The sequence below is a fragment of the Amblyraja radiata genome, chromosome 5 (assembly GCF_010909765.2).
Source record: "Amblyraja radiata isolate CabotCenter1 chromosome 5, sAmbRad1.1.pri, whole genome shotgun sequence".
Classification (NCBI taxonomy): Eukaryota; Metazoa; Chordata; class Chondrichthyes; order Rajiformes; family Rajidae; genus Amblyraja; species Amblyraja radiata.
In genome coordinates, this window is record NC_045960.1 from 19,459,949 (window position 1) to 19,484,656 (window position 24,708).

The 24,708-nt window shown below is 44.2% G+C and overlaps 1 protein-coding gene across 1 annotated transcript in view; it reads left to right on the forward strand.

Annotated features, from left to right (window-relative positions):
- csmd1 (CUB and Sushi multiple domains 1) overlaps positions 1 to 24,708 on the forward strand; it is a 501,649-nt gene that overhangs the window by 382,970 nt on the left and 93,971 nt on the right. Inside the window, exon 44 of the mRNA XM_033020497.1 lies at positions 24,452 to 24,625. Within this exon, the coding sequence (XP_032876388.1) occupies positions 24,452 to 24,625 (174 nt within the window). The remainder of the gene's footprint in view (positions 1 to 24,451; positions 24,626 to 24,708) is intronic.

The window sequence follows — 24,708 nt, forward strand, 5'->3', positions numbered from 1 at the left end:
AAATCATAGTCATACAGTATGAAAACAGGCCCTTCAGCCCAACTTGCCCACGACTAACATGTCCCATCTACACTAGTCCCACATGCCTGCATTTGGCTCATATCCCTTTAAACCTGTCCTATCCATATACCTGCCTAAATGTTTCTTATTGATGTTTCTTCATGTTTCTTATGTACTGTCCCATTGGGGTGGCACAGTGGTGGAGTTGCTGCCTCAGCACCAGTGACTCGGGTTCGATCCTGACTACGGATGCTGTCTGCATGGAGTTTGTACGTTCTCCCTGTGACCACGTGGGTTTTCTCCGGATGCTCCCATTTCCTCCCAGACTGCAAAAACGTATAGCTTTATAGGATAATTGACCGGTAAAAATCGGTAAATTATCCCTCGTGTGTAGGATAGTGTTAGTGTGCGGGGATCTCTGGTCACGTGGGCTCGGTGGACCGAAGGGCCTGTTTCCGCACTGTACCTTTAAATTAAATTTAAAAAACTAAACTAAACTAAAACGTTCTGAGAGCAACCTTTCTCAAAGTACTGATAGTACTCAAAAAGTCCATAATAATGCCATAAATGTTAGCTGATGGAACATTATTGTCAAAATTGCTCATCCTTTTAACAGGTACAAGGACCCCCCAGGTTTGCCGCTTGCACTTTTTGGGTTAATTAATTTCAAGTTGGGACAGTGACATGCATATGATACAGTCCCCAATCAGACTTGTCTACCCACACTCTCCAGAAAATATTAAACAGCTGACCATACCAATGGTTTAACCGACTCGAGGGGGTGGAAGATTGCAACCTTCACGTGGTCCGCCCTGTTTCGACGAATGCAATCAACACGGCGTGCACAATCAAATAAGATCAAATAGAACAAGTTGTCTGACAACTTTAGACTGTGCACGCCACACGCAAGAAGAAGAAGAAGAAGAAGAACCGACTCGAGTATCATATTAGACAAAAATGCCGGAGTAATTCAGCGGGACCAGCAGCATCTCTGGAGAGAAGCAATGGGTGACGATTCAGGTCAATACCCTTCTTCAGATTGATGAAGAGTCTTGACCCGAAACATCATCCATTCCTTCTCTCCATAGATGCTGCAACAACCACTGAGTTTCTCCAGCATTTTTGTCTACCTGCGATTTTCCAGCATCTGCAGTTCCTTCTCAAACGAGTATCATAACTGGATTTAAGTAACTGGATTTAAAAAAAATGCTCTTCTCATTTCATCAATCTTAGACTTTGGGAAACCGAATCACACAGACCTTAAAAGGGTTTCCCTTAAGGGCCTGTCCCACTTGGCCGTCATTTATGCGACAGGCCATGAGTGACTGACGTGCGACGGTCGCGTGCGTCATTATGCGTCCGCACAGCCGTCTGGAAGGCGTGACGTCATTTGAAGATAGACACAAAATGCAGGAGTAACTCAGAGGGACCGGCAGCATCTCTGGAGAGAAGGAATGGATGAAGTTTCGGGTCGAGACTCTTCATCAGTCTGAAGAAGGGTCTCGACCTGAAACGTCACCCATTGCTTCTCTCCAGAGATGCTGCCGGTCCCGCTGAGTTACTCCGGCATTTTGTGTCTATCTCCAATGGTCTTGGCCCCGCTCTGGGAATGGCCGTGAGCCCCAGGCCGAGCTCGGCGATCGCTTGCCTGCTACTGCTGCTGTTAGGGGTGAGACGTTACGCCTCGCCAGGGTCTTGGGCCTGTCCCACTTTGGCTGTCAGTTACGCGACAGGCCGGTGGCGCGCGAAGATTTTATGCAGGATGAAGTCCACACTCGTCCATGCCACTCCACACTCAACACACCACTCCATGCGCCCATCACGCGCTACCCACACGCTAGCAGGTTGCGTAAATGGCACGCGAATTACGCCAAGTAGGACAGGCCCTTTAGGGGGCGGCACAGTGACACAGCTTTAGAGTTGCTGATTTCAGTGCCAGAGATCTGGGTTTGATCCTGACTATAGGTTTGATACTGTCTGTACGGAGTTTGTACGTTTTCCCCGTAACTGCGTGGGTTTTCTCTGAGTGCTCTGGTTTCCACACTCCAATGGTTTATAGGTTACTTGGTCCCTAGTGTGTTTAGGATAATGCCAGTGTACGGGGATCGCTGGTTGGAGCAGACTCGGTGGGCCAAAGGCCCCGTTTCCATGCTGTATCTCTAAAGTGTCAACCTTGATTATGTAAACTCTAGAACATAACTTGCACTCTGCTGTATATTTGACCGTGTAATTTTGCATTTTGGGGAGAGAGTGGAGATAATGATTGATCATTATTCATTGCTTCTTTCTCCCTCCATTTTGTTTTTAAAGCAACAAACCTCACCCATGATCACCAATTTGTTGATTTCAGCCAGACACTTAATAACTCTCCTCAGTTATAACATTGAAAAACAGCTTTTTCTTGATGAGGCACAGTCATAAATTATGATCAAATCCATGTGGTTTACTGATAACAGCATTAGTAATATGCAGGAGGGAACTGCAGATGCTGGTTTACACCGAAGATAGACACAAAGAGCTGAAGTAGCTCAGCGGGTCAGACAGCATCTCTGGAGCAAAGGAATAGGTAATGTTTCAGGTCCAGACCCTTCTTCAGACTGAGAGTCAGGGGAAAGGGAAAATAGAGAAATAGACAGTGATGTAGATAGATATAGAACAAATGAATGCAGGATATGCAAAAAAGTAAGGATGATAAAAGAAACAGGCCATTGTTAGCTGTGTGCTAGGTGAAAACAAGTTACAGACAATGAGACTCAACAAGACGACTTTGAAGCTGGTACAACTTGGGTGGGGGAGGGATGGAGAGAGAGGGGATGCAAGAGTTATTTGAAGTTAGAAAAATCAATATTCATACCACTGTAACCGCTCCCGAGCAATTGTCAAATCCATAGACCCCCAAGGTTGCGTTAATGTGCGGACAGAGTGTAGGAGGCTCCAATACGCCCAGAATGTCTACTCCGTCATTCAATCATGGCTGATCTATCCATTGAACCAGTGAGGGAGTTCCAAGATTCCAAGTGACTGAATATTGGTTAAATTGCGTATTATCAATCTCGTAAATGACCTTTTATAAAGCCCGATTGTGTAATGATGCGAAGGAAATGTTTCTTGTTTTTTCCAACATTGCACCTGAGCTGATAAAGAAATATTAATAAATCACTCACTTTTTCAAATGTGCCATTTGTTGGCATATTATCCATTCATTTAGACAGAGGTGAGTTTCAGATATAGCGAAAATAGTGCAGTCATCGAGCATTGGAAAATGGTGATTGATTGCATTTTATTCAAATGGAAATTAATAAATTGTGCACTAATGTTTTAATGCAATTTTGCTCATTTTTAATGTTACGAAATATTACAAAACCATTGACTGAGATGTTACTAAACCAGTTGAACCAAACTACTGTCTTGTGATATTGTTAAACTGCTTGAATTTACAAAAATATATATTATATTTAATAAGTACGTAAATTTGCTCCAGAATTGATATAAGCAAAGTAACTCAGCGGGACAGGCAGCATCTCTGGAGAGGAGGAATGGGTGGCGTTTCAGGTCGAGTCCCTGGTTCATTTCCATCTTGCATAGTTGATCAATCAACATTGAGATTTATTTTATAAATTATCCCTCTTTCATATTTTAAAAATATTTTAAATCATGCTCTTGCACTTTAATATATTTTTCCCCTACCCTTTGCCATCTGGATGAGAACCTACATGAGAGCCTCAATGTTTCAATGGTTCTTTATTATCACATGTACACACTGTACGTAAAGTTATCTTTATGCATGCAGTTCAGTAAAGTACTGAAAGTTCAGTGCCACATCTAAACACAATCCCTGATAGCACAATGTGTAGGGAAATAGTCCACTATTGCAAGAGTCGCCAGGTTTTGGCACCATTTTCAGACTCCAGTCCGGTCCTTGTGCTCGGTCTCCTGGAGCAGTGCCCGATCCAGGCGAGCCCCAGGCTGCTGCAAGGCCTCCAACCCACATTTCCGTCCGGATCGGCCACCTTCAGCCTTTGTGCCCCGGGGGCACCTCCCTCAGCCGACCTTGACGGCATGGATGGTGAGACCCCGGTTCACTCTCTCACCGGCCCTTGCTCTCGTGCCCACCGTCGCTGGCTCCCTCTGTCCACCTCTCAGGTTCTCTGGCCCTCGGGGGACGAGCAGCGGCTGGGCTCGGCGGCTCCCTCTCTAGGCCATGGCCCACCGGTCCTGCCTTCTGGCCACACGGCATTGAACATAAACCCAGCCTGGGTTTCCGGTAAGATTGTTCTTAAACTTTTCAACGTTGAGTTTATCGATAGCTACACAAGGTATATATTATTTACATTTTTTCTGGCACTGATTGCATCGTAGCATTACTCTCTCGGATTCAGGATTCATTTTTTGCTCATAATTTTTGCTCATTCATTTTGCTCCGGGCCTGAGCTACAGGGAGAGGTTGACCAGGCCTCAAGGGCTGAACTTTATTCCTTGGAGCATAGGAGGATGAGGGGTGATCTTGTAGAAGTGTACAGCATGGTGAGAGGACTAGATTGGGTAAACACAGAGTAATAGAACTAAGTGGAACGGAATACTTTATTGCCACTTGACTATGCACAGTGAGATTCTTTGCTTGCATACACAATGTGTACAAATAGCGGCCACCTATGGCGCTAACCAAGTTACAAAGCACGCCGGCTCCTGGTTTTGCCCCTCTCCCCCCCCACTGAACCGAGGGCCAGAGGACATAGGTTTTTGAGGGGGGGAAAGATTCAACAGGAAACTGAGGGTGGTGGGCGTATGGAATGAGCTGCTGGAGGAGGCAGTTGAGGCAGGTACTATCACAACATTAAAGAAACATTTGGACAGGTAGATGGACAGGATATGGTTAGAGGGATATGGGCCAAACACAGACAGGTGGGACTAGTGTGGATGGGACATGTTGGTCGGTGTGAGCAAGTTGGGCCAATGGGCCTGTTTCCACACTGTATGACTCCATGACTCCAGCTGATAGTTTTCTGCTCGAATCTTAAATCCTTATTGACAAGACAAGGCAGGATTGCTCTGCTTTATCCCTGCATTCTTAATGATATTTCATTCTGTAACTGATTTTAAACATACAGAGATAGAGCATTAATGTATTTGTTCCTGTCACCACTGGAGTGATAAATAGTCTTACACTGAGAATTTCGAACCTCTGTGGAGATCATGTAGAAAATGTACAATACGTCATTTTTGGATACATCTTTTGCACTATAATTGCATACATAATGGCAAACGTATCTACTAAGACACAAAGTGCTGGAGTAAGTTGATGTTTCAGGTTGGAACTCTTCTTCAGACTGAAAGTGGAGGGGAGGGAGCTGGAGGTAAGTAAAACCTGACCTGATTCAGACTGACAAAGAGTGCCGGAGGAACTCAGCGGGTCAGGCTGCATCTCCGGAGAACATGGATAGTTTTTTAGTTTCTAGTTTTGGAGATACAGTGCGGAAACAGGCCCTTCGGCCAGCGATCCCCGCACTGAACAACTAAAGAGTTACCGGCAGCATCTCGGGAGAAATAAGATAGGGGACATTTTGGGTCGGGATCCTTCTTCAGACCCGATCAGACTCAAAATGTATAACCATATAACAATTACAGCACGGAAAACAGGCCATCTCGGCCCTTCAAGTCCGTGCCGAACACTTATTTTCCCCTAGTCCCATCTACCTGTACTCAGACCATAACCCTCCATTCCTTTCCCGTCCATATACCTATCCAATTTATTTTTAAATGATAAAATCGAACCTGCCGCCACCACTTCCACTGGAAGCTCATTCCACACAGCTACCACTCTCTGTGTAAAGAAATTCCCCCTCATGTTACCCCTAAACTTCTGTCCCTTAATTCTCAAGTCATATCACCCATTCTTTTCTACAGAAATGTTGACTGACCCCGCTGAGTTACTCCAGCAGTTTGTATCTATCTGTGGTATAAACCAGCATCTGCAGTTCTTTGTTTCTACTGAGTTCTTGATTTGGCCTCAAAGATTTGAATAGGATATTGTAGCAAGTGTCAATTAGTTGTAGTGTCATCCATTGTGAAGCTCAAAGTGCATTCACTATCTTTAATTCAGACTTTACCTGACATTATCTTACACAAGACTTATTCCCTTTATCCTGTATCTGTACACTGTGGACAGATTATTGTAATTATGTATAGCCTTCTGCAGACTGGATAGTGCACAACAAAAAGATTTTCACTGTCCCTTGGTACACGTGGCAATGAATTTGTAAAAACTGTGTGTAGAAAAGTATTGTTAATTCTGTACAGAGAACCACTAGTGTTATTCACTTTAAATTGGAAGTAATTGATTAAAGTTCTTCGTTGCACTTTTTAGTTTCGTTTATTGGCATGTGTAGCGAGGTACAGTGAAAAGTTTTTATTGCTCACTAACCATTCAGCAGTAAGACGATACATAAGGTCATAAGTGATAGCAGAATTAGCCCATTCAGCCCATCAAGTCTACTCCGCCATTCAATTATGGCTGATCTATCTCACCCTCCAAACCCCATTCTCCTGCCTTCTCCCCATAACCCCTGACATCCGTACTAATCAATAAGCTATCTATCTCTGCCTGAAAAATATCCATTCACTTGAACTCCACGGCTGTCTGTAGCAAAGAATTCGACAGATTCTCCACCCTCTGACTGAAGAAATTCCTTCTCATCTCCTTCCGAAAGGAACGTCCTTCAATTCTGAGGCTCTGACCTCTGGTCTTAGACTCTCCCACAAGTGGAAACATCCTCTCCACATTCACTCCATCCAAGCCTTTCACTATTCGGTAGGTTTCATGATTACATGATTACAATCAAGCCTCCACAGTGTACAGATACATGATCAAGGGAATTATGATTTGTATAAGATAAAGTCCATTTAAAAATAGTCCAATGAGGTAGATGGTAGGTCAGGACTGCTCTCTATTTGGCTTAATTGCCTGATAACAGCTGGGAAGAAACTGTCTGTGAATCTGGAGGTGTACGTTTTCACATTTCTGTACTTCTTGCCTGATGGGAGAGGGGAGAAGAGGGAGTGACCAGGGTGAGACTGGTCCTTGATTATGCTGGTGGTCTTGCTGAGGCAACGTGAAGTGTATATGGAGTTAATGTAAGGGAGGTTGGTTTGTGTGATGGTCTGGGCTGCGTCCATAACTCTCTGTTATTTCTTGCGGTCTTTGATGGAGTTGATTCCAAACCATGCTGTAAAGCATCCCGATGAAATGCTTCCTGCGGCACATCTATAGAAGTTGGTGACATGCTGAACTTCCTAAGCCTTCTACGCATGTAGTGGTGTTGGTGTGCTTTTTGGGCTGCAGCCTGTTCTGCAAATACCACCAAATAAATCATTGGTGTTTTTTCTTTATGTTATATTCAAGATAATTCAATGTTTTTGCGAGTTACTTTTGCATGTGCATTCTATTTAATTATAGTTGGAACAAATGACCAGGCAGTTCCACTTTAGACTTTAGAGATACAGAGTGGAAACAGGCCTTTCGGCCCACTGTCTGTGCCGACCAACGATCACCCCATACACTAGCACCATCCTTCAGGGACAATTTACAGAAGCCAATTAGCCTACAAATCTGCACGTCTTAGGAGTGCGGGAGGAAACCGGAGCACCCAGAGGAAACCCACGCAGTCACAGGGAGAACGCACAGACAGCACCATACAGTCAGGATCGAACCCGGGGTCTCTGGAACTGTAAGGCAGCAACTCTATCGGTCTGCCACTCTGACACTATACCACTCCAGGGCATCAGTGGTTCAGTAATATGTGAGATGTCCCCCAGTCCAGTATATATGTGCGGTTTGTGAGACGAGGTTGTGTTTGGAGGAGTAAATATGACAAGATCATCCTTTGACTGCAGAAAATAGCCCAGAGCTTATTATGATTATCGGGTCCAGAGTAATTGAGTCGTAGAGAGTCCTACAGCATTGAAATAGGCCCTTCAGCCCAACTTGTCCATGCTGACCAAGATGCCCCATGTACACAAGTCCCACCTGCTCACTTTTGGCCCATATCCCTCTAAACCTTGCCTATCCGTGTACCCGTCCAACTGTTTTTTAAATGTTACTAGACTGCGCAGACCCGTTGGGCCTGCTCCCCCATTGCAATATTCCACCACTCAGCCATTCCCCAAACGCAAACCCGTTCCCCAACGCAATATTCCACCACTCATCCATAGCCCTCAACTGGGCAGGCGCAGCTCATTTCCCCTCATCCCCCAGCACTCCCTCCCCCTCCTCTTCACCCTCCCTCTTCTTTCTCTTCTCCTCCTCCCCTCCCCCAATCCCTCCCTCACCTCTCTCTTCCTCTCATTTCCCCTACTCTCTGTCACTCCATCCCTCCCGCCATAACTCCTCTCCCCACCCCACCCCCTCCTATCCCACATCTCCCCCACCTCCCCCACTCCTCACCTCCCCCTATCCCCCCCCCCCCCCCCCCCCCACTATGGGGCCGTGCCGAGGATCCGAGGCCTGGGCGCTGAGCCTGCCGAGGATCCTTGGCGCGGCCTCAGCCCGCCCCCGGAGCCGGCCGCTGCCGCCAGCCTCAACGCCCAGGCACTGGATCATCACATGGCCTCTCCCAGTCCCCGCTGCCAACCGCTGCTGCCAGCCCTTCAGCCCCCAGGCCCCGGATCGTCGGAGTGGCCTCTCGCTGCAGCCGCCGCGATCTCAATTCTGGAAAGAACCCACCTCCGCAGGGACGGCTGAGGATCCATTGGGTGCCCTTTGCGACGCCAGTAAAGATGAGCACGGGAAATCTTCCCCATCTGCGCATGTGCGTTTTTTAAGGTTTTTAAACCTTAATAACTTTTTTAAATATACCATCAATCTGAACTTGTTTCACTAACGGCACAGATAGGAATTGATAGTAGACTTTAGGAGAGCTCCCCCTCCCCTCACCCCACTCACCATCAACAACACCACAGTCACATCTGTGGAGTCTTTTATGTTCCTGGGAACCATCATCTCCAAGGACCTTAAGTGGGGGGCTACCATCGACTCCACAGTCAAAAAGGCACAACAGAGGATATACTTCCTGCGGCAGCTGAGGAAGCACAATCTGCCACAGGCAATGATGGTCCAATTCTACACGGCCATCGTAGAGTCTGTTCTCACCTTCTCCATCATGGTCTGGTTTGGCTCAGCCACCAAGCACGACAACCTGGAGGCTGCAGCGAATCGTCCGATCAGCAGAGAAGGTTATTGGCTGCAACCTTCCCTCCATTGATGAACTGTACACTGCAAGGGCCAAGAAGCGAGCGGGTAAGATCATCTCTGACCCCTCTCACCCAGGCCACAAACTCTTTGAATCGCTTTCCTCTGGAAGGTGACTCCAGACTGTCAAAGCTGCCACAGCCAGACATAAAAACAGTTTTTATCCACGAGTAGTGGCTCTACTCAATAACCAAAAATCTGTAGCATCCTTTTGCTCTGGTATTTTATTTAATTCACATGTTTAATCACTAATGTTTTATTATTAATGTTTAATGTTTTATGTGTCATTCCTAACTGTCACTGTATGCCGTTGACACTTCCGGGCAGAGCACCAAGGCAAATTCCATGTATGTGAATACTTGGCCAATAAACTTATTCATTCATTCATATATATAGATGTATAGATAGATATATAGATCATAGTAACTGCCTCAACTACCTCCTCTGGCAGCTCACCACCCTCTGCATGAAAAACTTTGCCCCGCAGTTTCCGCTCTCACCTTAAACCTATGTCTAATGATTGCTCAGAATATAGTCGGCAAGATTGGGGCTGAATCTACTGGTTCATGTAGAGGTCCAGCCGCACAATTGATAGAGCTGCTGACTCACAGCGCAAGAAACCTTGGTTTGATCCAGACTAAGGGTGCTGTCTGTACGGAGTTTGTACGGTCTCCCTATGACCACTTTGGTTTCCTCCGATTGCTCCGGTTTCCTCCTGCACTCCAAAGACGTGCAGGTTTGTAGGCTTCTGTACATTGTAAATTGTCCCTATTGTGTAGGATAGTGCTGGTGTATAGTTGATTGTCGGTCGGCGCGAATTCGAAGGGCTTGTTTCCACGCTGTATCTCTGAACTTGTGCAACTTGCTCCCTCCATCTGACCACTATTGCTTCCCGCTATCCCATTCACAGATTCAGAGCTATCTGAATCTGTAACGAAGGGCCTGTTTCCACACCGCATCTCTAAGCTAAGCTAATAAATAAACCACATCACTAATTTTCCGATGGATATCATTACGCATGCTTGCAGACTCCTTTGCTGCTGATGTGCTTCGATGATACCACGTTCTTCCTGCCAACTTCATTAAATTAATTATGTACGAAAGAACTGCAGATGCTGGTTTAAATCGAAGGTAAACAAAATACTGGGGTAACTCAGTGGCAAGGCAGCATCTCTGGAGAGAAGGAATAGGTGACTTTTCGGGTCGAGACCCTTTATGCTCTGGTAAGAGTAATATGTGCACTTTTACCAACCTCATACCCAAGGCTGAAGAAGAGTCTCCACATATCATCACATACTTCATCATTTTCAGGCATAATTCTGTGCCAAGCCCGTTGTGGTTGAAATTTCCAAATTCAAGACTTAAGGCATCATTTGTCACTGCTTGTCTGAATCTAATTAAATGTTATCACTCCTATTCACTGTTGGGCATAATACTTAATTGTAGTGATATCTTCATTGTCTTTCCCCTTCTGAGCCAAAGAATGTTTTACAGCTGGTGACTCGTTCAAGATCTTGTAGTGTGTTAACTGTATACCATCTGCTTGCTTAATTGTATGGGTTTATCATTCAACATCCAGGACGAATATCCAGATGCAGCCTCTGAATTTTTAAGGTTCAATAATGCTGCATGTTGGGTCAATTTAGGGATTGAAGTGCAGTTGGCACAGATGGAAACATTCCACAAGAATTCAATAGTTTTATTCAGTTATAGAAAGATAGAAACATAAAAATTAGGTACAGGAGTAGACCATTCGGCCTTTCGAGCCGGCACCACTATTCAATATGATCATGGCTGATCATCCAAAATTAGTACCCCGTTCCTGCTTTCTCCCCATATCCCTTGATTCCGTTAACCCTAAGAGCTATATCTCTCTCTCTCTCATTGAAACATATAAGATCGTGAGGGGCCTTGATCGGGTGGATGCACCGAGGATGTTCCCAATGATCGGGGAGGCTAGAACTAGGGGACATAGTTGCAGAGTGAGGGGGGGCTCTTTTAGGACTGAGATGAGGAAGAACTTCTTCACCCAGAGGGTGGTTAGTTTGTGGAATTCACTGCCCCAGGGAGCAGTGGAAGCAGAAACGTTAAATATATTTAAGTCAAAAATAGATGGTTTTTTGGCTGCCAAGGGGATAAGGGGCTACGGGGAGAGGGCAGGGATATGGACCTAGGTATGGTTAGTATAGTAAGACCTGAGTGATCTCCTGGACAAGTGTCGATCGCCTGGATTGGGGTCGGAGAGGAATTTCCCGGATTTTTTTCCCGAATTGGACCTGGGTTTTTATCCGGTTTTTTGCCTCCCCCAGGAGATCACGCGGTTCTTGGGGTGGAGAGGGGTGATAGCGGTATAAAGAGGAGGGTAGTGTCTTGTGTTCTGTGTCTTGTGTCTACTGTTTGTGGGTAAGTGTGTCTGTTTAGTGTTCAGCCATGAGCGAATGGCGGTGCGGGCTCGACGGACCTGGTGGTCTACTCTCGCACCTACTTTCTATGATTCTATGATTCTCTCTCTCTCTCTCTCTCTCTCTCTTGAAAGCATCCAGTGAATTGGCCTCCACTGCTTTCAGTGGAAGAGAATTCCACAGATTCACAACTCTCTGGGTGAAAAAGTTTTTCCTCATCTCAGTCCTAAATGGCTTACCCCTTATTCTTATACTGTGACCCCTAGTTCTGGACTCCCCTAACGTCGGGAACATTTTTCCTGCATGTAGCCTGTCCAATCCCTTAAGAATTTTATATGTTTCTATAAGATCTCCTCTCATCCTAAATTCCAGTGAATATAAGCCCAGTCGACTCATTCTTTGAGTCAGGAACGGTTTCTTATCAGGTATGTCAGGTATAGAGACAATGAGAGTAGTAGGTCCTTCCAGCGTGGAAACAGGCTCTTCATCTCAACTTGACAACACGTCCCATCTGCATCCGTCCCACTAGTTTAGAGATGTGAGGCAGCAACTCTACCGCTGTACCACCGTGCCGCCCACTGTATTGTGTGCCCATGCACCTTGTCTGTTTTTATAATATTATTAATAATAACGTGCTGTTATTAAGTGCCACATCTACTGAAGATGACTTGACAAGCTGACCCATAAATTAGTGATCCATCTTGCCGCAAACTACCTGCAATGTTATTTTCCATTATTGCTGCCCAACAGACCCGGGTTCAATGCTGACGACAATGCTGTTTGTACGGAGTTTGTACGTTCTCCCCGTGACCTCCGTGGGTTTTCTCCGGGTGCTCTGGTTTCCTCCCACATGCCAAAGGCAGTGTGGGTTTGCAGATTAATTGGCTTCTGCAAATCATCCCTAATGTGTAACATAGAACTTGTGTATGTGTGATTGTTGGTCGGTGCCAACTCAGTAGGCTGAAGGGACTGTTTCCATGCTGTATCTCTAAACTAAAAATCTAAACGGATAGGAAAGCAAACACAGGCAAATAGGACTGGACTTTAGACTTTAGAGATACAGCGTGGAAACAGGCCCTTTGGCCCACTGAGACCATGCCAACCAGATAGCACCAGCCGAGATACTAAGAACAATTTACAATTTATAGAATTCAATTAGTCTACAAACCTGCACGTCTTTATAACACGGGAGGAAGCTGGAGCACATGGTGAAAACCCACAGGAGAATGTTCAAACTTCGTACAGACAGCACCCATAGTCTGGATCGAACCCGGGTCTCTGGCGCTGTGAAGTAGCAATTCCACTGTGGCGCCCAAAAGGTACCTTGGTCAGCATGAACGAGTTGGGCCTCTTATGCTGTATAACTCTATGACTCTAATCATCACACCTTTGGTGAAGGGTGTGGGGGGTGGGGTAGAAAGAGGGTTGTGAGGGGGGGGGGGAGGAGAAAGAAGGTTGGGTGGGGGGGTGGTAGAGGTCAGAACCTCACTAGCTGCCATGATTACTCTGAGAATTGAACTGCTTGCTTGCATGGAGATAACCCTTGTGCTAAACTCGGTCGTGTATCCAGGGCTATGTTGCAAGGAGCATTGTAGCCAGTCTCAGGGTAGTAATTGTCAAATATAAATTGCAACTTCAAGAAGACAGCAGGGGATAGGGAAAGGTAGAGTGCCTAAAATTGCTCAAAGTCCTCGTCATGTGTCATAATAATTATGTGCTTTAAAGAAGGTTGAAACTGAGCATGTGTGCCTGACATTTACTGCAGTCTACTTTAGTCAGATTCTGTTCCCTGTTGTTAAAGGACAAATGGCAATCGTAAAACAATAAAAAAACAAGTCGGAAGGGTAACAGGACATTAGCTAATACAGTGGGGTGGAATTGGGCTGTGTTTAGTGATCTGTGTCTTTCCGAGGAGCATGGTTTATAATTGTTATCAGACTATTCGGAAGGAGGAAAAATGCTTAAGTGCCTGTGAGTAAACAACACATCAAAGGGAAATCCTGTACTTAAGTAGAGGAATGTTTGTTCGTTGAGCAATCTCCTAAACTGCTCCCAGTGATCACTGTATTTGACACTCTCTAATAACGTCTTGATTGCCTTGCCTGATCTTTGTGGTGTGTTTTAAAGTTTTCTTTCACAGAGGGCATCCAGCCCACTCATTACATTCAAGTCAGGAACTTCATTGAGGCTGTTTGCTGGCATTGATTGTGTTTTAGAAACTGTGTCCTGTTGTATTCCACTGTAGAGCTCTGCATTGTCAGGAGTGATCCTTGCAGCAATTTCATTCATTGCTAGAGACAATCAAAAGATAAAGCCACACTGTGTCATCTGATCAATGAATACTAAACGTATGTAGTGCATTGCGATCCCGGTCCGAGTTATATCAGACCTGCTAGAAAACAGAGGAAAAATAAAGATAAAGGTGCACTCTAATTTCAACCTATGCTCATGAGAAGGAAGCTTACAGAAGAGTTGAGCAGTGGGTGTGGATGGTACTGTGACCAGTAGATTTAGTTTAATTCATTACAGTCACAGTGAAATGCTTTTGGTTGCTTGCTAACCAGTCAGAGAAAATACTGTACATGATTACATAGTACTGAACATAAGTACATAGTACTTATACACAAGTACATAGTACTGTAGTTGAGTACATAGTACTATACATGAATATATAGTACTGTACATGAGTACAAACCATAAGTGGTTTGGTAACGGCTCCATCTAAGATCGCAAGAAATTGTAGAGAATTGTGGATGCAGTCCAGACTCCGTCTACACCTCACGCTGCCTCGGCAAGACCACCAGCATAAGCAACCACCAGTCGCACCCTGGTCAATCCCTCTTCTCTCCTTTCCCTTCAGGCAAAAGGTATAAAAGTGTGAAAACACACACACCTCCAGATGTCAGAGACCTCCTGGACTGAAGAAGGGTCTCGACCCGAAACGTTGCCTATTTCCTTCGCTCCATAGATGCTGCCGCACCCACTGAGTTTCACCAGCATTTTTGTCTATCCTCCGGATTACAGGATAGTTTCTTCCCAGCTGTTAAAATACAATTGAACCATCCTACCAACAACTAGAGAGCAGTCCTGAACTACTATCTACCTCAATGGAGAACCTCGGACTATCTCTGATCGGACTTTACTGGACTTTATCTTGCATTAAATGTTATTCGCGTTATTCCCTTTATCATATATCTGTACTCGATTCTAATCATGTGTTGTCTTTCCGCTGACTGGTTAGCACGCAACAAAAGCTTTCCTCTGTACTCGGTGCACGTAACAATAAATTAAACAGTACTAGTACTATACATGAGTAGATAGTACTATACAGTGCATTCAGAAAGTATTCAGACACCTTCACTTTTTCTACATTTTTATTACATTACAGCCTTATTCTAAAATGGATTAAATTCATTTTTTTATCATCAATCTACACACAATACCCCATAATAAAAAAGGAAAGACAGGTGTTTAGAAATGTTTGCAAAGTAATTAAAAAGGAATAACTGAAATATCACATTTACATAAGTATTCAGACCCTTTTCGCTGTACTTTGTTGAGGCACCTTTGGCAGCGATTACAGCCTCAAGATTGGGTATGATGCTACAAGCTTGGCACAACTGTATTTGGGTAATTTCTCCCATTCTTCTCTGCAGATCCTCTCAAGCTCTGTCAGGTTGGATGGGGAGTGTCGATGCACAGCTATTTTCAGGTCCCTCCAGTCATGTTCGATCGGGTTCAAATCCGGGCTCTGACTGGGCCACTCAAGGACATTCACAGACTTGACACGAAGCCACTCCTGCATTGTCTTGGGTGTGTGCTTTGGGACGTTGTCCTGTTGGAAGGTGAATCTCCGCCCCAGTCTGAGGTCCAGAATGCTCTGGAGCAGGTTTTCATCAAGGAACTCTCTGCACTTTGCTCCGTTCATCTTTCCCTCGATCCTGACTAGTCTCCCAGTTCCTGCCGCTGAAAAACATCTCCACAGCATGATGCTGCCTTACTGTGATGAGCGGTGAATGGTTTCCTCCAGATGTGACGCTTGGCATTCAGGCCAAAGAGTTCAATCTTGGTTTAATCAGACCAGAGAATCTTGTTTCTCATGGTCTGAGTGCTTTAGGTGCCTTTTGTCAAACTCAAGGTGGGCAGTCATGTGCCTTTTACTGAGGAGTGGCTTTCATCTGGCCACTCCACCATAAAGGCCTGATTGGTGGAGTGCTGCAGATATAGTTGTCCTTCTGGAAGGTTCTCCCATCTCCACAATGGAACTCTGGAGCTCTGTCAGAATGACCATCGGGTCCACCTCCCTGACCAAGGCCCTTCTCCCCCGATTGCTCAGTTTGGCCAGGCGGCCAGCTCTATGAAGAGTCCCGGTGGTTCCAAAGTTCTTCCATTTAAGAATGACGGTGGCCACTATGCTCTTCTGGACCTGCAATGCTGCAGAAATTGTTTTATACCCTTCCCCAGATCTGTGTTTCGAAACAATCCTGTCTCGGAGGTCTACGGACAATTCCTTCGTCTTCATGGCTTGGTGTTTGCTCTGACATGCACTGTCAGCTGTGGGACCTTATATAGACAGGTGTGTGCCTTTCCAAATCATGTCCAATCAATTTAATTTACCACTGGTGGACTCCAATCAAGTTGTAGAAACATCTCAAGGACAATCAATGGAAACAGGATGAGCCTAAGCTCAATTTTGAGTGTCATAGCAAAGGGTCTGAATACTTATGTAAATGTGATATTTCAGTTATTTATTTTTAATTACTTTGCAAAAATTTCTAAACATCTTTTTTCGCTTCTTCATTCTGGGGTATTGTGTGTAGATTGATGATAAAAAAAATGAATTTAATCCATTTCAAGATAAGGCTGTAACGTAACAAAATGTGGAAAAAGTGAAGGGGTCTGAATACTTTCTGAAAGCACTGAACATGAGTAGATAGTACCATACACGAGTAGACAGTGCTATACATGAGTACATAATACTCATACATAGTAGAACTGCTGCTTCCCAGCTCCTGAGATCCAGGTTCAATTCTCACCTCTGGTCTCCGTGGAGTTTGCATGTTCTTTCCGTAACCGGGAGGGGTTTCCCCAACTGCCAATGGTAGGGTAGGCTAATTGGCCGCTGTAACTCTCACCGCTAGTGCGGAGGCAAGTGGCAGAATCTGGGGAACATTGATGTGTGATTGGGAATAATTATATGGGTGATCGTAGGATTAGTGTCGAGACTCAAAAGTATTTATTTGTTGTTTGTACCAACAAAGGAACATTGTAATTCTTACATGCAGCAGCATAACAGGGGTGTAAAGGCAATACTCATAAATAATCTATATGTATGCAGGGGCGGCACGGTGGTGCAGAGGTATAGTTGTAGCCTTACAACTCCAGAGACCCGGGTTTGATCCTGACTGCGGGTGCTGTCTGTACGAAGTATATGCGTTCTCCCTGTGACCGCACGGGTTTTCTCCAGGTGCTCCGCATTACTCCCACACTGCAAAGATGTGTAGTATTGTAGGCTAATTGGCTTGGGAAAATTATAAATTGTTCCTGGTATGTGTAGGATAGTGTTAGTGTGCTGAGATTGTTGGCTGGCACAGACTCGGTGGGTCGAAGGGCCTGTTTGCACGCCGTATTTATAAACTAAACTAATTATAAACTAAAATTCCATAAATTAATAACCCCAATACTAGTGAAAAATGCCCAAAGTCCTTCGTGCAACCAAAGACGGGTCGTAGTTCATTGTTAATTCTGGTGTTGTGTAATGTTCAAGAACCTATGGGGAAGAAGCTAGTCTTGAACCTGGTGGTGACAGTTTTCAGACTCCTCCACCTTCCTTTCAATAACAGGAATGAAATGAGAGTGGCTAATGTCTTATGAGTTCTAATGTTCTAGGAGCAGAATTAGGCCTTTTGGCCCATCGCCTACTCCACCATTAAATCATGGCTGATCTATCCTTCCCTCTCAACCCCATTCTCCTGCCTTCTCCCCATACTAATCAAGAATCAATTTCCGCATCCATTGACGGCCTCCACAGCCATCTGTGGCAATGAATTCCACAGATTCACCTCCATCTGACAAATAAATTCCTTCTTATGCCATGGCCTCTGGTTCTGGACTCTACCACTAGTGGAAACATCCTCTCCACATCCATTCTATCCAGGTATTTCACAATTCGATAAGTTTCAATGAGGACCCCCCCTCATTCTTCTAATCTCCAGCGAGTACAGGCCCAGTGCCGAACAACACTCATCATAGGTTAACCCACTCATCCTGGGGATCATTCTATTAAACCTCTTCTGGACTCTCTCCAGCGCCAGCACATCCTTCCTCAGATAATGTTTAAGAAACAGTTAAACAGGTATATGGTTAGGACAAGTTTGGAGAGATATGGACCAGGTGGGAATAGTGTAGCTGGGACATGTTGGCTGGTATGGGCAATTTGGGCCAAAGGGCCTGTTTCCACACTGTATCACTCGATGACTCTATTGGATATGGGCCCAAAACTGCTCACAATACTCCAAATGTGGTCAGACTTATGAAGCCTCAGCATTACATCCCTCTATTTATACTCTTGTCTTCTCAAAGGACATGCTAGCTGTGGGTCATTGATGATGCTGGCTGCCCTTTTGAGGCAGCACCTCCTTTAGGTCCCTTCGATGGTGGGGAGGTCAGTACCCTTGATAGACCGGGCAATGTCCACTACTTTTAGTCATCTCCTTCAGTCTAGCAAAGATCTGCTTGATGGTCAGCTTACATTCGTCGGACTGAAGGGCCTGTTTCCGAGCTGCATCTCTCTCTCTGACAAAGAGCTTCACCATCATTTGCAATGCGAGCTCAGATTTTAACAAAACATGAGAGGTCAAGATACCGACAATGCAGGGGTTTTAAATTCCATCACAACATTACAAGAACCAGATCCATTTGCCCTCACTGAATCTCAATATAAAAAGCAATTGCTGCCTTGCCAAATGTAACTTGGAGAAGGCAAAGGCTTCAATTCCACCTCTGCCACATTCAGTGTTGTGACAAACCAGTCGTTGCAAGCCAGCAACATAGAATTTCAATTACAACATTAATTTATTTCTTACTCATTTTCTCTTGGCAGGCATTTATTACATTTTTGATTACCAATTTATGGATGATGGGACCCATCTTTTTCAACCATATTATTTGACACTGGAATACAGCACTACTCACACTGAGGAATTCAGCTCTTAAGACGGTTATTTATATTTGAGAGCCAATCTGCTCTCCAATTAATAATTCAGGCATCACTTGCTAATCCAGCAACATCCAATATTACCTGTTTGTTTGCATCTGTGTAACTTTGAGCTGCTGTATTTTTTGAGATGATTGGACTCCAGGCTTGGATCCATCAGCTGCATTGGACAAATATTTAAGGCTTGGATCCATCGTCCGCATTGGATAAATATTTTGTGTCCAAACAATGAAAAATTCATCATGTTTAGATCTAATGCAAATGGTTCCTTTGCATAGGTATCTGCAGTTCAATGCCTTTTTTTAAAGTTTAGAGATGGTGCGGAAATGGGCCATTCAATCCACCGAGTCCACACCGACCATTGATCCCCACACATTAGCTCTATCCTACACACACTAGGGACAATTTACAATTTTACCGAAGCCAATTAACCTACAAACTTGCACATCTTTGGAATGTGAGAGGAAACCGGAGCACTCGTAAAAAACCCACGCGGTCACGAGGAGAACGTACAAACTCCGTATAGACAACACCCGTAGTCAGGATCGAACCGAGGTCTCTGGCACTGTGAGGCAGCAACTTTACCACCACACCACGTTACAATAACCTTTTTTAATTTCCACGTCCTTGTCGAATCATGGGCTGAGAATTTTAGGCACAGACTGTAGTATTTCATTATCTAATATCAAAATACCACTAGTGCTTTAAATCTAAGCCAAAGGCAATGGATATTAACTTCATCGCCCAGATTGGCTCTGTACATTCTGGCATTCACTCTGCCATTTCGAAAGCCAAAACAGTGGAGTGGTGCCTCTAGTCGTTGCTGCAATCAACTGCATGGGTGATGATTATTGGTGCCAGTGACAAGTGACCAAATGCAAATTGGAGGAACAGCACCTCATATTTCACTTGGGCAGCTTACAACCCAGTGATATAAGTATTGATTTCTCGAACTTTAAGTAAGCCAAGCAACCCCTCTCTCTCCGTCCCTCCCCCACCCTAGTCGTCGTACTAGTTTCACTGTCTTCCTGTTGAGTTTCACTGTCTGTGTAACTTGTTTTCACTTTACCCACAGCCAACAATGGACCATTGTGGGCTCCACCGTTCCTTGACCATTGTTGCTTTTTGCATATCTTTCACTGTCCTATGTACCCTCTGTATCTCTCAGTTCCCGTTCAATGATTCTCAGTCAGAAGAAGGATCTCGACCCGCAACGTCACCTATTCCTTTTCTCCAGAGATGCCGCCCAGCCTGTTCAGTTACTCCAGCATTTTGCATCATTGACCAGTTATCCAGATGTCCACTTGTGTTTCCCTGTGAAACACAGTTGCAATGCAGTTATGTTTTAAGCATGGAGAGACCCATACACTTCCATTTTTATTGAAGAAAACCTAATGTATGACTTATCGCTGCCTATTATTTTCCCGGCAGCAGGTAAATAAAATTTGTCATGGCAAAATGTAATATATCCTCACCCATTCCTTGCTGTTTAGAAATACAAAAGAATAATTTTAAAAAGAAAAAAAAAGGAGTATATAGTATCACACTGTATACTCGCTCTATCCAAGACTCAACTCGTTCTGGTCCGATGAACTATGTGCTTAAACTTTCCAATTTTTACTATTTAAAGCACCTGTCCCGCTTTCACGACCTAATTGGCGACCTCTGCTGAGATTGCCCTTGACTCTTACTCGCAGCATGGTTGCCACGACTATGAGTCAAGGGCAATCTCAGCACACATTTGTGGGCAAGGGCATGCTTCCTGCCATGTTGTGAAGGCAACGTTATAATGATGGACTCAGGGCATTCTAGTCATGTAATTGAGTTTAGTTTAGTTTGGTTTAGAGATACAGCTCGGAAACAGGCCCTTCAGCTCACCGAGTCGGCACCAACCAGCAATCAACCGTACAGTCGCTCTAACTTACACAGTAGGGATATTTTGCAATTTTAACAGAAGCCAATCAACCTACAAACCTGCACGCCTTTGGAGGAAACCGGAGCACCAGAAGAAAACCCACACAGTCACAGAGATGTCTCTCCCGCTGTGCCACTGTGCCGTTTCAAGTTAAGTAAGAATGCAGGTGAAGTGCAGGTCAACAAACCATTGGAATAGTCGTACAGAGGTAATGAAGCCGTGAGCTTGATGAGGATGGAGATGGAAGCAGGGCATTCTCATAATGTAGTGAGCTTAGTGCTGGAGTATTATCTCTGTGTCAAAAATGGCATCAAGTTTGCAAATCCCTCACAGTGGAAAACTTTGATTCCGCTGTGTGGGGATGTTTATGTTAAATTCTATCGTGTATTGTGTTCTTTTTTTATTCGTGTCTGTATGGTAACTCAAATCTCACTGTACCAATTGCTACATGTGACAATAAATGTAACTTGAACTTGAAATGTTCTGGCTTACCCAAGCACAGAGAAAGTTGCAGAAGTTGCCTAAATGAACAGATCAGATTGCATTTCCCAAATCATGTTTTAAACGTGAACTCTGTGCATGTGCTGGTTGCAGGAGAAAGTTTTAATAATGCAAAAACTGGCTAATTATCAAGAATGCAAAGTGTGCATTAGCTTAAAGTTATTCGTTATGTACCACTGGAGCCTTTGTTTCCCACGGCATTATAACTGTACACAAAAAAGATAATTTTCACAATGCTCAAGGTATTGTCTGGACATGAAAGTTTTGGCCCAATTATCATTTTCTTCTGACAGATCACAATGTCTCGTTTCTTCTCCTTATTGTGGCCATCAATTTCTTCTCATTGATCAAGCCGGAAAGGGTGCTGAGAAGATTTGCGAGGATGTTGCCAGGACCCGTGGGCCTGGGCTACAGGGAATTGTTAAGCAGACTAGGATTTTATTCCTTGGAGTGCAGGAGGATGCGCGGCAATCTTATAGAGGTGTGCAAAATCATGAGAGGAATAGATCAGGTAAATGCACAGAGTCTTTTGCCTAGAGTAGGGGAATCGAGAAAACAAGGACATAGGTTTAAGGTAAAGGAGGAAAGATTTAATAAGAAACTGAGGGGTAACATTTTCACATAACTGGTGGTGGGTATAAGGAATGAGAGGAGGGCCAGAGGAGGTAATTGAGTTCAGTACTATCATAAAATTTTAGAGACATTTGAACAGGTACATGGATAGGACATGTTTAGAGGGATATGGGCCAAATGCAGGACTAGTGTAGATGAGGCATGTTGGTCGGCAGGGGCAAGTTAGGCCAAAGGGCCTGTTTCTACGCTGTACGATGCAAAAACTACAACTATCGATCTGAATCCTATATACTTTTAAATCCCTCACCATACAACTCATCCTATCCTTTAACTCCTCTCTGAGATCTCCATCCCATTGGACCGTCTTTTCCCATATTCCTCAATTCCTTCTCTTAGTTTCCAGTCCCATCTTCTTCCGATTCATCATATCCCTTAATCCCTTTTGATGAGTCTCAATCTCACTTTTATAACTCCCAAACTCATTATTTGGAAATACATTTCATACCCCCACATCATCCTCCAGTTTCTTGTGCAGCAAAGTTCTTTGTTCTCATTAGAGCCTGCATTCTTAACTTTCCTAGCAATAACTCTTTCTCTCCGGTGTTTAACTCCACAGCTAGAGTGAACCATTTGCCATCAAATCCTGAAATATTATAAACACTTTGCCATCTGTTTACAAGACAAAATAGAATTTCTGAAGTATTATGCTTGTGTACATTATTACCAAGAAGTATAATTTCAAGTCTCTGATTTGCATCACTGGAATCGTGACTTATTTTGGCAATGTGGTGTCAGTATTTGTTTATATTATCAGATGTATTGAGGTACAATGAAAAACCTTTGTTAAACTAATGGAAAGTGATGCAAATTTACAAAATAAAATAAAATAAATAGGGCCGAACAGAACGCACAGGGCGGCACAGTGATACCACGGTAGAGTTGCTGCCTTGAGACTCGGGCTCGATCCTGACTACAGGTGCTGTCTGTACGGAGTTTGTACATTCTCCATGCGACCTGCATGGGTTTTCTTCAGGTGCTCTGGTTTCCTCCCACACTCCAAACAGGTGCAGGTTTGTAGATTCATTGACTTCAATAAAATTGTAAATTGTCTCCAGTGTGTGTAGGATAGTGCAAATGTGCGGGGATCGCTGGTCGGTGCGGACTAAGTTTCTGCGCTGTATCTCTAAAGTCTAAAGCCTAAAGTCCCTATTTCTGTTTGTGTTGTTTAAATATTACTCAGTGATAACATCACGATGTGTTAATCTTAATGCCAGTGGGGGTTTTTTAAGCAATGGAAATAGCTGCCGATCATCTCAAGATGCCGCATGCAGTTCTGCTAAAATACACATTTTCATAATGCATATTGAAAATAACTTGATTACGTTTTGTTTTGTTTGGAGGGACAGCATGGAAATAGGCCCTTCGGCCCATCCAGTCCACCCCAGCAATTTTTGTCTACCTCAGTCCACTGCAGATGTTGGTTTACAAAAAAAGACAAAAAAATGCTGGAGTAACTCAGTGGGTAAGGCAGCATCTCAGGAGAAGATGGATCGGTGATAATTTGGGTCGGGGCCCTTCTTCTGAAGCAGTCACTATCCGTGTTCTCCTGACCCATTGAGCTACTCCAACACTTTGTGTCTTCTTAGCCACACAAGTATAATGCTTTGACACGTTTTCCACATTTTTGCATGTTCGGAATGTGCTAGTTCATCTCTTATTCTTCCGTAATGAAGAAAAGTATCTTTCGAATGTTGACTGTAATCATGTATAGACTTTCCGATGACTGGAAGCATGCTTTACATTGTACATCGGTACATGTGACAATAACTAAACTCAACTCAACTATTGTGCTTCTGCATTGGTTAGCTTTAACTTTTTAAACATTGGTGCAATATCAATAATAACTCTGAAGCATTTTGCAGTTGAGATGAATTATTCTTTGCGCTTAGGGTTTAATAGTTTCTATGGTGTGAATATTTTAGGTTTAATTGGACTGGCCAAGTTCTAAATTGCCTGTAGAATCACGATTATCGGAGATGTGAAAGGTCAGCTGTTTATTTGGAAATTTATTGGTATCATTTTCAAATGTACTCGATGACTTTGTTCCTTAGAACAAGTAGCTGAGGTATAAGATATTAAAGATAGCTTTTAGTGTGGCACGGTGGCACAGCGGTAGAGTTGCTGCCTCACTGTACCAGAGACCTGAGTTTGATCCTGACTCCAGGTACTGTCCATACGGAGTTTGTATGCTTTCTCCAGGTGCTCGGGTTTCCTCCCACACTCCAAAGATGTACGGGTTAATAGGATAATTGGCTTGGTAAAATTGTACGTTGTCCCTAGTGCAAGTAGGATCGTGTTAGTGTTCAGGGATCGCTGGTCAGCACGAACTCGGTGGGATGAAGGGCCTGTTTCTGAGCTGTATCTTTACACTAAACTAAATGTACTATGAAGGTGCATGGTAAATGTATTGAGATGGTTGTGTATGTTGTCGAAATTTGGAGGAACGAGTTGTGATCCATCTCTAAACTAAACCAAATTAAAATCCTTTTTCTTTTTGTAACAATGATTTTGGCTCTGATGAAGGTGGTTTTATTTTCCAGCTATTTCATGCGGTCACCCTGGAGTCCCGGTCAACGGCCAGCTTTTAGGAGACAAGTTTACTCTTGGGTCTGTAGTGCGCTACTCCTGTCGTGGGTCTCGAAGTGTGATTGGAAATAACACTCGCGTGTGCCAGGAGGAAGGTCGTTGGAGTGGTTCGCTCCCCCATTGTTCAGGTACCGTACAATCTATTCCACAGCATCTGCAGCCGATGAATAACCTTGTCTCTGATGAAGTGCATTGGAATGTATTCATGTTC